Source organism: Nomia melanderi, chromosome 8 (genome assembly GCF_051020985.1).
Source record: "Nomia melanderi isolate GNS246 chromosome 8, iyNomMela1, whole genome shotgun sequence".
Classification (NCBI taxonomy): Eukaryota; Metazoa; Arthropoda; class Insecta; order Hymenoptera; family Halictidae; genus Nomia; species Nomia melanderi.
Window position 1 is genome coordinate 9,792,186 of NC_135006.1, and position 16,589 is coordinate 9,808,774.

General features: G+C 29.5%; 3 protein-coding genes across 10 annotated transcripts; 2 read left to right on the top strand and 1 right to left on the bottom strand.

Annotated features, from left to right (window-relative positions):
- Nucleotides 1–31: 31 nt before the first annotated feature.
- On the bottom strand, nucleotides 32–2,389 carry DNApol-epsilon58 (DNA polymerase epsilon subunit 2). The gene is made up of 4 exons (XM_031977896.2): nucleotides 1,821–2,389; nucleotides 1,201–1,744; nucleotides 425–1,108; nucleotides 32–350 (listed from the first exon to the last, which is right to left on the bottom strand). The coding sequence occupies exons 1-4, from the start codon at nucleotides 1,889–1,891 to the stop codon at nucleotides 72–74; spliced, it is 1,578 nt and encodes a 525-aa protein (XP_031833756.1). The 5' UTR covers nucleotides 1,892–2,389; the 3' UTR covers nucleotides 32–71.
- On the top strand, nucleotides 2,119–2,925 carry mRpS14 (mitochondrial ribosomal protein S14). The gene is made up of 3 exons (XM_031977897.2): nucleotides 2,119–2,288; nucleotides 2,383–2,517; nucleotides 2,641–2,925. The coding sequence occupies exons 1-3, from the start codon at nucleotides 2,214–2,216 to the stop codon at nucleotides 2,824–2,826; spliced, it is 396 nt and encodes a 131-aa protein (XP_031833757.1). The 5' UTR covers nucleotides 2,119–2,213; the 3' UTR covers nucleotides 2,827–2,925.
- A 1,935-nt stretch (nucleotides 2,926–4,860) lies between these two features.
- LOC116427491 (gustatory receptor for sugar taste 64f) lies at nucleotides 4,861–16,133 on the top strand. 8 transcript variants are annotated; one of them, XR_004235089.2, is made up of 13 exons: nucleotides 4,861–5,059; nucleotides 8,063–8,188; nucleotides 8,445–8,692; nucleotides 8,913–9,144; nucleotides 11,905–12,040; nucleotides 12,911–13,110; nucleotides 13,436–13,527; nucleotides 13,874–14,094; nucleotides 14,236–14,404; nucleotides 14,794–14,883; nucleotides 15,115–15,185; nucleotides 15,259–15,567; nucleotides 15,667–16,133. XR_004235089.2 is itself a non-coding variant. In XM_031977900.2 (13 exons), the coding sequence occupies exons 4-12, from the start codon at nucleotides 8,468–8,470 to the stop codon at nucleotides 15,175–15,177; spliced, it is 1,428 nt and encodes a 475-aa protein (XP_031833760.1). In that variant the 5' UTR covers nucleotides 4,861–5,059; nucleotides 5,704–5,808; nucleotides 8,063–8,188; nucleotides 8,445–8,467; the 3' UTR covers nucleotides 15,178–15,185; nucleotides 15,259–16,133. The 8 variants fall into 8 exon arrangements, 7 of the variants coding, with proteins under 7 accessions (XP_031833760.1, XP_031833758.1, XP_031833759.1 ...); XM_031977900.2 differs by adding an exon at nucleotides 5,704–5,808 and having other exon boundaries at nucleotides 15,259–16,133; XM_031977902.2 differs by lacking the exon at nucleotides 4,861–5,059 and adding exons at nucleotides 5,517–5,532; nucleotides 5,704–5,808 and having other exon boundaries at nucleotides 15,259–16,133.
- Nucleotides 16,134–16,589: the final 456 nt, after the last annotated feature.

Consider the following 16,589-nt stretch of genomic DNA (forward strand, 5'->3'; position numbering starts at 1 on the left):
AAGTATTCTTGATGAAAAAACTTTGTTACACTGGTTTGTATATTTCATTTATTTATAAATTTACATACTTCTTAGCTAATATCATCCATATCTTTAGGAATAGCGCAGTGTTCAATTAAATTCAAGGCTGGAACATACACTTTAAATGAATAATCATTTTTTGGAAACAGTCCAGGATTGATAATATGACAATTAGAATAGGTGGTTGCATATGCTTCACATTTGTCTGCAGACACAATTAAATCTGGAGTTGGATATATTTGTAGAGCATGATCGTGTTTCCAGTATATTGGGACTATAGAAGGATTTAACGGAGTCAAATGTGACTGGCAAATAATTGATTTAGCGTACTAAAAGTTGTAAAAAAATAATGAGAGTATTACAATTTATAAGTACAAACAAATATCAACATAATAAAACTTACATGATCATAAATATTTCCTTCTTGTGGATATAAAAGTGCATTTCTACACATCTTTGTTAAAATATCTTCTCTTAACACAACAATTTCTTTTGTACAATACTGAATTCTACAAGGATTAGTAGCAAATATTGCACCAGGTATAGTTTTCCTAAACTCTTCTGTAATATTTTTCGGAAGCGAAGATCTTGGCAAAATTTTTGGTGATCCAATATCATCAGATGCTGGTACAAAAATAAATTTGGAAGACTCTTTTATTCCTGGATATTGTATTATTATATCTGCTAAATCTTTAAGACCTTCTTTTAATTTTTGTGCGCTAGTTACATTTGCTGGGAAGCTTAAAAAATGGCCACATAACACAAAAGCAATAGGTGGATAATCAGAATATCCTTCCAACATAATCCTAAATTTTTTTAAAACAGTTTCGTCATCTAACCACATTTCAGATACAAAAATCATCATTCCATCTTTGTTACTTTCCTCGTAATTTTTTAATTTTTCTGACATTTTCAAAGACAGATTATGTAAACCTCCAAATGTATTAGAATCTCCGAATTCTGCACGTGCATTGCTAGATGATTCAGCTGGTGGAAAACCTATATCTTCTGCATACAACATACCATCTTTATAATTTCCACTAACTATTACTACAGATGCTTCCAGAATTAATCCATCCTGAAAATTGTGTTGAATTGCTAAGGAAAATAATTTTTGGAAACCTTATTTGTATATAATAAAAATTATTTCAGATTAGCTTTTTCTATACAAAAGGATATTGCTTTTGTCAAATCAATTTTTATGGTTCCTCCTGTATCCTCTAAATAATATTGACCTTCCACTAAGTGTGTTAAAAAGCCCATTACATAAACACTTCCTTGTTTACTTTCGCTCAATAAGCATTCAATAGGTACCAATTCAATCCAAGTATCTTTTCTTTCGCCAATTTTAGGGGGAGTAAAATGTTCGTGTCTTAAGGTTCTATACCAAAGTGATTCAAATCGATCTTTAATCATTGTTGATTTATATTGAGCTTCAGCATATAAATCTGGTGTTAGAAATGACAAAACAAACTTTTTTTTGGATAAATCATACTTAATTTTTGGTATTTCAAATGCATCTATGACACCTAAGATTATTTCTGTATCTTTCAATGTATCAGGCTTTATACACTCTTCTATTGCTAATTTAAGACTTTCCACTGTAATGTGAGGACCATTTAATTTCTGAGTTAAAACTTGTTCTACAATTTGTGTAAGCCAAGGTTTACGTTCATCTTCATTTACATTCAGCAATTCTTTAGCAAGTGAAACACTGAGTTTCCTAAATGAAATAAAAAGAATATAGTCTGTAAAGGTTTGGATAATATATTCATTTAAATAAATGTAAAAATCTATACCTTGAAAGTACAAGACCATACAAAGAAAATGTGCTCTGTACAAATTTTACTAATTTTTCATCAGCCATCATTAGATGTAATATTTTGATTATACATATTCATACATACGTGCGCTATGTTAGAACAAAAGCAGAAAAAACAATTTTAATTATTAATGCTATCAGATTATTAATTCATAAAATCAACTTTGCGCGAATTATTTCGTTCTCAATTATTTTTTTGACAGGTACTCTGAATTCATGTACATGAAATATTTTCCCGCCTTTTGACACCACTGGCACAGCAAGACGTCTAGAATCTAAACTCTAGGTAGAGTCCGCTAGTGCACATTTTTTACTACAATTTGTACTAGATGGTGTACAACGCTACTTTCTTGAAACTAAATTATTAAATATGGCTGCCATAAGAAGTGGTTTATCAACATTCTCGAATTTCCTTTTAAGTAATACGAATTTTCCAATATGTAATGTAAGTATAAATAATATATAAAATATTGAATAGAATAGTGATTAACTCATGTTTGGCTGTTTTGTAATTTTATGCATTTGGTGATTAATTTTAGCAAATACGTAATTTATATCTTGGACGATGGATGATTCGTGATATGAAACGAAGAAAATTATTAGAGCAATATGGACCAGAGCGATTACGATTGGTTGCTATGAAAAGAAACGATATTTTACCAGTACCAATTCAGGTACATATACTTTTTAAACATAACCTTAATAATAGAATAAACTCATAAAAGTTGTTTCTTAATAACAGGATAATATTTTATTAGATATTCATCATTATATTATTGTTCTGTTTTAATTTTTAGGAACTTGCTGGTAAACAAATAGATGAAACAATACCTCGTCAAACTGCTAAAAGACAAATAACATTTCGTTGTGTAATAACCTCCCGTCCTCGTGGTGTTGTATCTAGATGGAGATTATCAAGAATTGTTTTTCGTGACTTAGCAGACCATAACAAATTGTCTGGTGTGCAACGTGCTATGTGGTAAATGTAATACAAATTAGATATTTGTTAAAAATGTATAATACTTCTGATGTACAAGAATATAAAAATATTGAATAGAATAATAAAATATTGAGCAGAAGTATTTTTAGGCTTATCTTAGTATATGCAAAATCCTTTAAGAAATTATAGAAATTATGAAGGAAAAAATTTGATTTGTTTCCATTTATTATAATAAAGTATTGAACAAATACAAAATGTTCTGCAACAAAGTGAAAATGTGATTCAAAGGTAGAGTATAAAATTTTGTTTGTAGAAGGCTTAGTTTCAAAGAAAATAAATTAGCACTAAAAAAGGGGTACTCGTGTTTTCTTATCTATAGAAAGTAGAAGTGCATACATTTTAAATTTATTTTGTCATATTATCTTGTAGTGACGGTTGCTGAACTACACATATACCCATACAAAATCCTTTATTTATTCAGGAAGATAAACTTTACACTTCCATAAGCTTTTATTTTCACTGAATTTAGAAGATATATTTATGTTTAGTATAAAATCGATTGGTCACATGATATTGTCTTAACAGGATCAGGATTTAAACTTATTACTATCAGTCCCTCCTTACCCCTGTGCACTTTAATTCATTGGCAACGTCACTAACGTAAGATGCGAATAATAGATTTATTGGAGTAAGAAGGAAATAGATAGTTTGTAGCCAATATGACGGTAATGTCGGTTTCTACTTGTAGATAAAGTCAATTTCTGTTTGTTATTAGCAATATTTCCTTGAGACTCTTTCCTTCCAAATTTTCTTCACCTTCCATTTCCATATTTCTTGATTGGTTTTGTTTTTGCGATCTAGTTGGCGAACGTTGTAATGGTATTTTCTTATATCACGTCGGGGTCACCAAAAAAGTTTGTGTCGCGTGTTTCTTTATTCAATATATTATTTATTTACAATGTTCACTAAATTATAATGTTGAAATATTTTATCAACTAACTTCTATGACGGCTTGTTTCTAACCAACTATTTACAAAAAGAATGTCAGGGATATTAACAAAAGAATTTAAAATTTATAGTTAAATGATTTCTAATAATTAACAGAAATAAACAGAAATTGACTTTATCTACAAATAGAAACCGATATTACCGACACATTGGTTAGAGGATAAGGAAGTATTTTTAAAAATTATTTTTTTTTTAATTATTATATTAACGACTTTTTAATAAATCAGAAAAGACTATTCTGTATTATTAATGAAATATTTGACAATGAACAATTAATTATAACATTTAAATTTATTATATAAAGAAAATATTTCACTTTATTCCGAATTCTGAAAACGAAATACAAAATCCTAGAGCCAACATTCTTGCTGTTTCTGCTGTTCCTGCTTCGTATCCCTTCGCGAAACCTGTCACGACCCCTCGAGAAGTTTCCCCTCTTTCAAGGCGATTTTCGAATGTCTCCTCTTACCCCTAATCCGGCTAGTCCACTGAACGGATTTCAGGTGGAAAGAGGCGAACTACGCTTACGTACATGCATGCGTACGTTTAACGTGCTAAAATAACTTTGTACGTTTGTCGAGTTTGCCGGCTTCAATTATTGGTTCGAATGTAATTCTTAAACTTGTTACTTTGAATCGTAGGGGGCGTATGAAAACGTCTCCTTTTTTTTACTGAGTCGGTATTTTAGATGTACCGGATACGAAGTTGTATAAGAAGTTTAGCCTGCCCTATTTCTCGTCGGTGTTTAAAGGTTTGGGATAACTCTCGAATGCACCATTCTTTGAACCTAGAGGTCGTGCAAATCTCTGTACATTTTAAGATGTCGATATTACAGATTCCTTAAGACACTAAATCTCACTTGATAAGTGATCTAGTCTCCTATTGTGTCACAGTCGTAGTTGTGTTACAATAAAAAAAATATACATTTAGCCTACATGGCACAATTCGTTCATTTGACGAATAATCAGATTAACATTCAATGTAGGTTTAAAATGGAATCAATGTGTGCCTGTATTATGTCACTTTATCAATGTTAAAGCGCGAGGAACTAGTAGTGTAACTACCTATCTGATCTGACATGCATGGCGCAGGTCCGAATATACACTTCAATTCTTCTGAATCAAGAAACTTTCCGAGTTAGTACACATTGGGACTCTTGCACAGTGAATTCCCTTTTGTCATCGTAAAAAATTTGACCTGTTGCATTGAACGTTGTTTTTTTTCGATAGTGGTACGTCTAAAGTATATACCGGCAATTACTTAATTTCGTAAGTACTTCGCTTTAAACGAGTATAACTATAATTTACAGAGTATTACAAGCGAATTCGTCGTTTGAATTGTTCTATTTCCATGAAAGTGAAATACTGAAATGGTTTAGTGTTAAATAAAAAAGAAGTATTCACGGTAATCGCGATGTTAGTACATTATAAACTGTGTGTAAATATGTGCAACTTTCTAACAGCATACTAACTCATTATTTGATAACGTAGCACGCCAAATGAAAATAAATCATAAAATATTCGTTTCAATCTGTCTTTAAATTTCTGTAATTGATATTTGCATATTATATTGCACTACACAGAGAATAAATTTATTATCCAATTTTATGACCTGTGAAAAGCGAATGCTATGAAATCGATAATATTATGAACCGATTATAGATAAAAACTAAATCATTACCGCTGCGGACAACAGTTAATGTGTAACTTCTGCAAGGCTGAGTTGTATAAAGATTTCCCACGTATGTAATAAATTATAGGTCGCCAAGTACGACAGAATATATTTGTAGCATCGAATTAAAAACAAGCATTATATGAAAATCGTTGATACAACAGTTACATTTACACCGTGATAGCACAATTCGTTAGAGAATTTATTTTAAAGTATATGTGTTTTCAATTTCAAATGCAAGATTCGACGCATTGCCTGAACATCCGAGAATCGATGCTTTACGCCTGCTTCTGAAATTAAGATGCTTATGTGGAAATTAAAAATTATAAGTTTTCCTAACAGCCAGGTAATACCTTAGTTTCTGAACGAAACACAAGTATAAATAGTATCGTATAACAGCGGAGTAATGGGAGTAAAATTGCATAAAAAGTGTAGACGCAGCGAGTTAACAAGACTTTGAAGAGTCATCACGTTACTTCATATCCTGAATAAACATTTGTCACCCCTTTCTAAGAATTCAACACATTATTAGTATCGTTTACACTGGATGCGCGTCATGTAGTGTATCAATAATGCGCCGAAATTAATTAAAAAAGAAATATATGATTCCCAGCGAAATGCGCAACTCTCGTTCGAAGTTCTTATAAATTTCTGGTTCTTGTTTTCTGCGACTATAGTTCGTATAGCTCGTGATTAGAAATGCGAGATATTGGATCCATTTTATAAAACGAAAAAGTATGTAGGATTCTGTTCACGAGACGATCAAATATTTTTGGGAAAAGATTTCGAAGAAATACTGAAAAAATTGGAAAAAGACGTTACAGATATTTATGAATTTTAAAATATTTATTTGAAGAACAGTTGAATAAAGTGTTCAGTTTGTTAAAAGAGCAGACACGACTACTACTCGCAATCATGGTTGCATAGGACGTTTATCTATTTTTTTTTAATTATCTGTTTTAATCTACAATATCGTGTTATACTTCTGGCGAAAATTTCAACTAGAATTTAACAAATATATATGTCATGTGATTCTTTCAAGTCCAAATTGAACATTACTTTTCTATTAACAATTGTAATGCTTTAGAGTAATAGCAGGCGTACAGTAAGCGTAGAATTTGCCTCCTTTTCTACTGAATTATGAACTGTAAAATAGTTCCGTTAAGCTCTATTGCGAAAGAACTCACAGTGCAAGGAGTTAAAAGGTAATAAATGTCATAATCCATCTTATAACTATGTGTCGTAGAAAACCCAACACAAAAGACTTACACGATGCAATAAAAAAACATGGCAACTATTTTTAATTGATCTCCTTATTTGATAGATCAGCAAAAATTTGAATGCGAAGTGGTCACTATTGCGAATATTAATTTATGAATGTAATATATATCAATATATTTTATAATTTATTTGCAGGAAGAGTTTATTAAACAGTCAACATTTCATCAGTTTAATTCTTTACATTTATTTATACAGTAACAGATGAAGAATAATAATTTTGTTTAAGAACGTAACATTTTCGAAAAATTAAACACTGACTCGAATAAATCTGTTTACTTATTTTTGTTCCCTCAGTTACTTGCATAAACATTGCGAAAAATAGATTCAGGTTAACTACTAAAGTCTATTTAACTGAATGGCTCAGTGCAAATAAACAAAAAGAGCAGTGTGTATCCCATTGAAACTGCCTGGAAATTGTGAATGAATCCGACTTTGTCTCGAACAAAATAGTTGCCACGTGCATTTGTTTACAGCTACTGCATAATTCTGAATTCATTGAAAGTTGAACTGACTACAATAACACAGGACTAGCGTGGGAGATTTAATCTTAATAAATGGAATCTGTTGAACGTTAAGATTATATATAGCAGATATTTTTAAATGTATCTTATCGTTTCACTTTTTGACTATTTCAAAATCATATTATAGATCGTTATGAAATATAATTTATCTATTAACTATTCTGGAATTAAAGTAACGAAAATACCTCTAATTGGTATAACAGTAAATTTTATATGATTTGTCTAGTATAAATTTTTCATTAGTATTATTGTTATGAACATTATTGTCATACTATTATAGACAATAGTATTATTGTCATAAAGTAGTTTGTATGCAATTTATTAGAATTGTATTTGAGGCATATTATATTTTTATGAGAAGACTGTCAATTGATGGGTCAGTGTATTTTAATGAAAATGATTTCCAAAATTACGTTCATCGATTTTCAAAATATTTTGTAATATTTGTATCTACAGATAATAGAACGGTGGTCGTAGTAAATATTTTTATTAACAAAACCTGCCCTACATCATTGTTAATGTTCTCGCAAACCGTGAAGTCATGAAGGCATAAGATTTTCGACAATTCTTCAATGGTCCATGTTACCGATAAATGGTTAATTTCACTTTGTCGCTATTTTTTTATGATTTAATTTATACAATGAAAAAATAAAACGGTCAGCTTGTATAAAAATCTAAAAATACTAAGTAACATCACATTTTATATCTATGCCAATTTGATTCACGAAGAATAACATAATTATCGCAAGGAGTTCCCTGTATTTATGATTGTTTATTATTTTATATATTTACCACTAGATCTCGCATGTATAAAGAGATAAAAAGAATTGAATGAGGTATAATTTAGATGACCGATATGCATTCGACAAATTGCTCATTACCAGAAATAAATTATTCAAATCGCTGAATAGCCCTAACAGTGCTGTAAGTATTTTTCTAGCATCTATGTAAAATTGCGGATTTGTATGTATTTATGAAAAATTTGGAAGTGCAAAATTGCATAGAATAATAAAAATATTTAAAGTGTAGTGCTTTTAATAATATTTGTTAGGGAAAGCAATTTCTCACCGTAATTCCATTTCTCTAATTATAAATTTCTTAACAATTTGAATTTGTGCGGAGATCCACAGTCCAGTTATAATATTAAAATATTAAATTGAATAATCGAACATGTTCACAGGACTATGTTTCGAATAGAATGTAATGGTTTCCCATACGCAGTTGTATACCATAATCCAAGTCATGCCATTAAGAATGGAAATCGCCCTCAATGAACTTCCCACTCGAAATAATAGATTGAGTAAAAAAATCCCGCCATTGGCGATATATAGGAAAAATGACAACCATACCGAGGAGTTAAACATGGATCAAACGGGCTCATCTAGGAATGAATATCAACATCGACGAAGCTATTCTTCATATAGTGGCGTGAGAATCTACTATTTATTTAAGATACATCATTGTCACAATAACATTTCAAATATTAATTTGTAATTACAAAACTTTAAAAAAATGTAAAATATTTATATATATTTTATATACTTATATATTTATATATATATATATATTTTATATTTTTAAAGTTTTTAATGGGAATAATAATTGTATATTTCACAGTATACTACATTATTTATTTTTCCTTGCATAGAACTCGGAAAGCTTTCAATGCGCGATCGGGCCTATTTTAAGCATCGCTCAAATATTTGGAATATTTCCAGTATCTGGGATACGATCGACATCACCATCGAAACTTCATTTTAATCCACTTTCGTTTCTCACCATCTATTCTGTATTTGTCACTGTGATGATACTTTTTGCAACGACCATATCAATGATTTATATGTTCAAAACTTTGAACGCGGAGACATTTCAAATGCGTGGTAAGTAAATATCAATCTTCGTTGTTTAAAACTTATAGAAAAGGTTTGAATATAATGGTTTCACAATAATTTTGTTTTATACGTACATCTTCCTAAATATTAAATATATTAATTTACTCGATTTACAATGCAGTTATTCTTGGACTCTAAAACAATAGAACTCGTCACAATCATTATTCATCGCTGTTTATTTATTTCATATAAATGGTATTTCAAAAGTACAGGGCAATTTGAAATTTATTTTTTATGTAAATAAAAAATGAAAGGTACTTTACCATTTTCACATACCAATAAAAATATGAAATAATTGCCGTAATAACCATGGAATACTTACTACATCCGATTAATGCAGTAGTGATTGAAATGATATATCCAAAATTATAGACATTTATTGGAATATTTCTTCCATTATATTACTATAATATTCTAGCTTTTTATTTCTGAATGTCGTGTATAGTGTGAAAAATTGCATTTGAAACATTTTTTAAGTGATGACTGAGTAGCTTCAGAGATAATTGGATTTATAGATTAAAATGGCACACGTTTTATATTTGTTAATAGTCTTCGATGTAATCCCTTTATACATTTTATATAAATACTAATATTCAGATTTATTAATGCATTAATCTAAATTTCAATTGACACCTATACGTATCTCGTTACATATTCACTACTAAACTTACAGCATTTATTTTTCACTCAACTAATCCTTATTTACACGTGAAGTAAATGAAAGTAAAAATTTCATAAACGTAATGGAAAATATGGTAATTTTCATATTGCGTTAAACGTTGACTCATGTTGATTTCTAAGAATGGGGATAGTTTAACCCCTGCCGTGGGCCTAGATAAAAATCGGTAACAATATGGGGAATTGCGATATTCTGTCTCTTATTCAGTGAGTATATAAGCCAGTCTCACCGAGAGTGGGCAAGATAGGATCATGGTTCGCGTGACAGTCGAAACCTTAAACGTATGCCGCACGCATATTGATACATCCATTAATAATGCAAAATGAAAGTTGTCTTACTTTCGTCGTCTGTTTACGAACGTTTTGTCAACAGAGTCTGAACTTCATTGAACAATCGTCTTCTTCAATTCCTGTTACTTATATGTGTCTTTAATTTTGTGGAATAAGTCATTTCAAGCATCAAAAATCATATTCCCTTATAAGTTACACACAACATTACACAGACTCATAACAAATTCTTATTTTTCAAATATCTTATGAAATATTTTGTCAGATAGCGTAAAAAGTTTTAATTTATTCAAACGAAAACCTTTGAATATCTCGAAACTAACAATATATAACTTAGTTCTCCTTAAACATTAACGTCACATATATAATTGAGGGAATTAAAAAGTCCGAATAAGTTTGAATCAGGAGGACGTCAAGACTTAAAATTTGTTATTTTACAACGTTTTTGTGAAAATATAATGATAAACATAAAAGTTAAATCTTTTATCGAATCGTAAAAATTTGAAGAAGGATTTACGAATTCTATATGAAATACAAATTATCATGTATTAAACACGTTTTACACTTGAAAACCAGGAATGTTGAAATGTATGATGTTAGATAATGGAAGCCTTAAATCAATGATCAGATATTCAATTGTTTTTTAGGCGTGTAAATAGGACATTGAGAGAGAGTAAGTGATGTAGTGTTGTAGAACACGCGACACTTGTTACTTTAAATATGCAACGTAGAAGAAATTACTGGAACAATATTTACTACAATTCCGTACAAGATTTTAGTTGATATTCACTTGTGTTCAACAATTGAAATTATTGAAACAATTGTCTTTACGTGTTTCTTTTTCCAATCCAAATTTGGATTTGCACTAGTTCATTGACTTACGTACAAGAATAGACCTGTATAAACAATAAAACTGTGCTTTACTGATATGTTATTCCTGATCAAAGAATTGTTAACTAATACTTCCTGGATACATTAAATTGCTTATGTTAAAATAAGTGAAAGATATTTCATTAGCTTAAATATTATTTAGAATCATTCAATCGTGTTTTAATTTTGAACAGAAGAATTCTATATTATGAATTACTACAAAAAGTTAAAAAGAATAATAGTGGTAAATTTTAGTTGCCTCTGTCAAGACATTTAATTGTTATATACAATCAGCTGTAGCTAAATATTAATAAATTTAATATCAATTTAATCACTTGAATAATAAAGATAAACATTATTGCCAATATATTTTTTAGATTTCACAATTAACTTATATATTCTTAAGAAATATTTTGCGAAATATATTACGGTAAAATTATAATTGTGTTATATAATCTTGTATACCAATTCTGAAGTATCCATCAAACTAATAGTTGGTAAATACATTTGTATAATATAATTATTTTATATTTAGGATAATATAATAAAATTTTAAACATAATCTGAAAGATAAGGTTAATATAATTATAATTTTAAGAAATTATTATTTGAATATTTCTGAGTTATTTCAAATTTATTTACATATTAAAACATATATTACATATAAGCGATATACATTCAATTCTATATTATCTAAATATTTCTTTTTACATAACACTTCTTTAACTTTTAATTTTTTATATAATATTCATATAACATGCAATACCCGAAGCATGATCTTTAGATAATGTTTGTTAGGAAAAATCAGTTTCCATAGTAATTTAATTCTTCTAATTACGTTTAAAAGATTCTGAATTCGCACGAAGATCCACAGTCTTTATGAAGAAATAAATTGACTGTTACATGTTTCAGGTGGCATAGGCGCAGCAACGGTCGGAGCAGTGTTTTATGGGAACAGCCTGCTGGGCTTGATTCTATTTTTCTGGCTATCGTCACGTTGGGCGTCCTTTCAGTGCGAGTATAGGGCTATGGAACAATACATAGATAGGTCAATATCGTGCTCGCCCGCGGATGCAAAGCGTGACATAGTTCATTACTAATCGTGTTGTTTGTCGTTTATCAGGAGACACGCAAACTTAGATAGCTATTAGTCGTCATCACATTCAGAGCAGAGGATAATTGATTTATTTTCTAGTGAAGCACGAGCAGAACCGTTCTTAACATTTCTCATTATTAGTTTCTTTTCCAATATAATATACATAGCATGTTTCATTGTATCTGAACTAACAGGGAGACATAAATGTTTGAATACTAAAATTTCTTGATAATAGAATAACGTTTTTTTACACTAAACTCCATTTATTTAAATAGACCTTACGAAGATTGATATTTTATTGAATACTTGTGGATTTTACACTGTTTAACTGTAGTCACACTTTAGTCAGACTTTAACCATTTTATTCGTGGTGAAACAAATTTTTTACTGGAAACTGTAAGTAATGAATTAATTCCAGTTACTCAAAAAGAGATTTATATAATATTAATATCTATAAAGCTTCACAGTCTTATTGTTACATTGGAAAACATGAAAATTAGAACAATATGTTTCGCACATATTTTCAAATTACTTAAAGTTACATTTTTGATTGAAGGTAATTTAGTTTATGTCGATGTGAATAACTTTAATAAGAAATATATCGTTCATGGGTCTTGTTTTTCTCAATAAGAAATTATTGGAAAAGTCATATCTTAGATTAGGGAACGCAATTAATGAATTTCGTGAGAACGTGAACGATATATATTGTAAATAATACTTTTCCACAGGAAAAGATATATTATATTGTTAAAATAGAAAGATTGATTTCGTTCGTGAAGACGATGTTTATGAACTACGTCTGCTTTTTATTTTTCTGTATAGAAACTCCTCAGAAAGGTCATATCTTCGATGGAAATTTTTACTTATAAGTACTGTCGTTCTATTACTGGCACTCATTGAGCACATCCTAAGTATACTAAAAAATGCCGAGGGCTATGATTGGTGTTCACCACAGAACTCGTCGTTTCGTAACTTTCTGGAAATATACTCTTTACGATCACATGCTTTTATCTTCGACATACGTAAGATTTCATTCATATTAATCCTTAACTACCGATGTTAGTTTTAGGGTAAAAAAAATATTTAGTAACGAAACGTACCTCAAAGAAACTAATGAACAAGTTTGATTAAAATCAACATTGTTGAAATGTATTCGAATAAATCTGTCATCTTTCTGTTCTAATCGGTGAGGAGGATATATTTAAAATAACATAAATAAAATTTACTTCTTTATATATTCTTTTTATTTATATGTTTTTTCTCACCTCGGTAGTTGAGGGTTCAATAACTGTATGGATGTAGTATAGATATAAAATATACATTGTTATAGTTATTTTCATTTTCCAGTGGACTACAATTTTACATTCGGTGTATACATATTTCTTATCAGTAAAGTGGCAACTTTCACATGGAATTTCACGGATCTCTTCCTTATGCTGGTATTGATTTAATATGTAAATCTAAATATGAGTTGCAATATTGTAGTAAGACTTCAATTGATCTAGATTGAATTTGGTAAAAACAAGATAAAAATTAAAATTAAATTAAAGTTAGAATGAAAGTCCATCCAATAAATAATGCGATATTTGTATACTTATTTTATTCTTAAAAATTAAGATCATTAAGAAATTTAAGATTCTTCACCATCTGCAGATTACTTATCTACGCATTAAAATTAGATGATAAGAAGTTTTGTTTATCTTAATTTTTATAATTAAATAGAAGGAGTATTGAAAATCCGTATTATTTATGGGATGACCCAATATCTGTGTGTGTGGTTTTTAGGTCTCCTCGGGTCTGGCAGAAAGGTATAAAGTTTTGAATAGAAAATTAGCGCTCACAGTAGCAAATAATCGGTCAACTATTGGTTGGCAAGAGCTTCGCGAAGATTACGCTATTTTGAGTTCCATTGTGAAAAAGGTGGACGATCATGTTTCACCGATTATTCTTCTGTCGTTCGCAAATAATCTATATTTCATTTGTCTTCAATTATTAAACGGCCTTTCGTAAGTATATACATTCACTTGACATCGCAACAAATTTTATTAAAACTAATGCACGAATTAACAGCATTTGGAATTAAATTCTTTTAATTTTAACACTGTAATTCGATTTTTACATTATTCCTCATGTTCTCGTGATCAAAGGACTGCAGGCGACAGTTCACTTTTAAACACAATATACTTTTTTGGTTCATTCGTGTTCCTTATCGGACGTACAGCTGCTGTCACTTTATTCTCGGCGAAAATTTACGATGAGAGTAAACGGGCGTTACCCTATTTGTACAACTGTTCAGCGTCCAGTTACGGAATCGAGGTAATTTTTGGAAATACTCATTTCTTCATATACTATTATAGATACGGACATTTGCTAATAATATTATGCAACATTAATTTTAAATTGTCCATCTCATTAATGTCTTGTCTTTCTCAAACTTTTAAATAATTAATAAAATAATGAATAAAATGAAACTAGAATCCCGTAAATCGATTTGAATATGTTGCGTTTTCTTCTAAGATAGTTTCAATAAATAGTTTTGTAAAATAATATTACATAGAAATGTGAATAATGTTTCTAGAAAGATTAGTAAATTCTGTCCATTCGACACAGGCTTAAAAATATTTAAATTTAAAGTCTACAGATTTTAAAACAGATGGAATTATTCCCTTCCTTTGATAATAATATAATAAAAACTTTGTTAATAGGCACAAAGGCTCCAATATCAATTAGCCACGGATGACGTAGCATTAACAGGATTGCGTTTTTTCTCTATTACCAGAAACTTTATGCTTGCGGTAAATCGATAATTTTCCTTTTGTTTTTTAGTATGATCTCATTAAAACTTCACTATCATTACCGTTTCATATCATGGATTTCATATCACGCAATATGTGATAATATTATTAGTTCTTTAATAATCATTAATATTTATATTCATTAATTCTAAAAATCCATAAAATTCTACATTCTACATATCTAATATTCTTTATAATAATATTCATTATTTAACGAATATTTATTTACAGATGGCAGGAGCAATTGTAACGTACGAAATTGTGCTTTTACAGTTTAACGGTGAAAGGAAATGAATTGAACGGTGGGCACTTATGCGAACGATAAGATTAACTATTGTTAGTTACTAGAAGATTTCATCGAAATACATTTTTTAGGATTATAATTAACAAACGAGGGTTGGACACCATCATATTATCTTTTTGTCGAATCACTTACGCGCCACGAGTGCCAAACCAAGCATTATATATATATGGAATGCATCAATCCAGGACAATTTTTGAAATGTTGGCATTTGACACTTAGAAGTTTGAGTATATGGCACACTACGGTATTTTACGAACTTACGTGTTGCGCACATAATATGATAAAGGATCTACACGTTCTGTGTGATTGTTACACTTGAGATCATTTTGACATGTTGGCTACACGTCGCCAAAAATCAGTACCAATTTCAACACCATAGTGTAATGTAACAATTGTATTTCTCTCACCGATTCTCATTATTATTTATTATATAATTTCTCTACTATCCGAACACTGATATAATGATTTTCTGTTATTAGCAAAAAATATTAGAGGAAAGAGATGAACGGTTGGGTGAGTTCGAAATTTGTTGAACATACTTTTTGAAAGTGGTATGAACAGTTTGTTGCAAACCGCTATGAATATTGGTTCGGAAGTTTAAAATTGTAATGTCTGACACACACATACACACACACAGCCTGATATAACATCGACTTTAGGCAGCCAATAATCTAGAAGTAAACGATGTTTTAAAGAACTGAACTGACAAGTAAATGAAAAGAATTTTTGTACTTTAAAATGTACATAATAATTCGTAGCTTTTTATTCTTTCCTAATTAATTGTTGATCAAGCCTTTTCTTTCATTTTAGAACAAACAGATTTCAAGTTTAGGTATTAATTTCTGGAATTAAATTGAATTTATTTGCGAAAATTGCGAATATAAGCTACGTTTGTGTATCACATAATGCTCTTTAGATTATTACACGATGAATAATTATAAAAATAATTCGGATGTAACAACTGCAAATAATAAATTGATTCTTTTACACGAATAAGATATATTTTATTATACAATACACTTTCCAGTTAAATGTATATACCCACCTACTACTTTCAAACTCTTGCAAACTCTTCTTATAATTTTTTTGATAATTATGCTTGCTAGGGTTAGTATATTTCTCATAATCTCAGCCAGTAAATATTGTGTTTACTGTAGATGTGCATTTAATGTAAAGCAAATATTCATAACTGCAAATTAGTATTTACCTTTGATCGGCGTGAATTTAATAATATTCACATTTATTCAGTACAATTTACAAGTTTATTTCCCTAGAAAATTCAATAAAATCCGGTATTTCATATTATTAAATTGGCTTGGAATTTTGATGAATACTGCGTTCTAAAAATACTACAATGCGTGGAATATTGAAATGTTTGGATCATGAGGAAAGAATTTTTTAA

Bases quoted from the DNA above. Each gene is read 5' to 3' on its own strand.
- DNApol-epsilon58 (XM_031977896.2), bottom strand. From the start codon at position 1,891: ATGATGGCTGATGAAAAATTAGTAAAATTTGTACAGAGCACATTTTCT. The intron at 1,109-1,200 runs ATATCCTTTTGT...GCAATTCAACAC, and splicing joins AAATTGATTTGACAAAAGCA to AATTTTCAGGATGGATTAAT. The intron at 351-424 runs GTAAGTTTTATT...TACAACTTTTAG, and splicing joins AAGGAAATATTTATGATCAT to TACGCTAAATCAATTATTTG.
- mRpS14 (XM_031977897.2), top strand. From the start codon at position 2,214: ATGGCTGCCATAAGAAGTGGTTTATCAACATTCTCGAATTTCCTTTTA. The intron at 2,289-2,382 runs GTAAGTATAAAT...GATTAATTTTAG, and splicing joins CGAATTTTCCAATATGTAAT to CAAATACGTAATTTATATCT. The intron at 2,518-2,640 runs GTACATATACTT...TTTAATTTTTAG, and splicing joins TTTTACCAGTACCAATTCAG to GAACTTGCTGGTAAACAAAT.
- LOC116427491 (XM_031977900.2), top strand. From the start codon at position 8,468: ATGGTTTCCCATACGCAGTTGTATACCATAATCCAAGTCATGCCATTA. The intron at 12,041-12,910 runs GTCAATATCGTG...TTTTCTGTATAG, and splicing joins ATGGAACAATACATAGATAG to AAACTCCTCAGAAAGGTCAT. The intron at 14,095-14,235 runs GTAAGTATATAC...TCGTGATCAAAG, and splicing joins CAATTATTAAACGGCCTTTC to GACTGCAGGCGACAGTTCAC.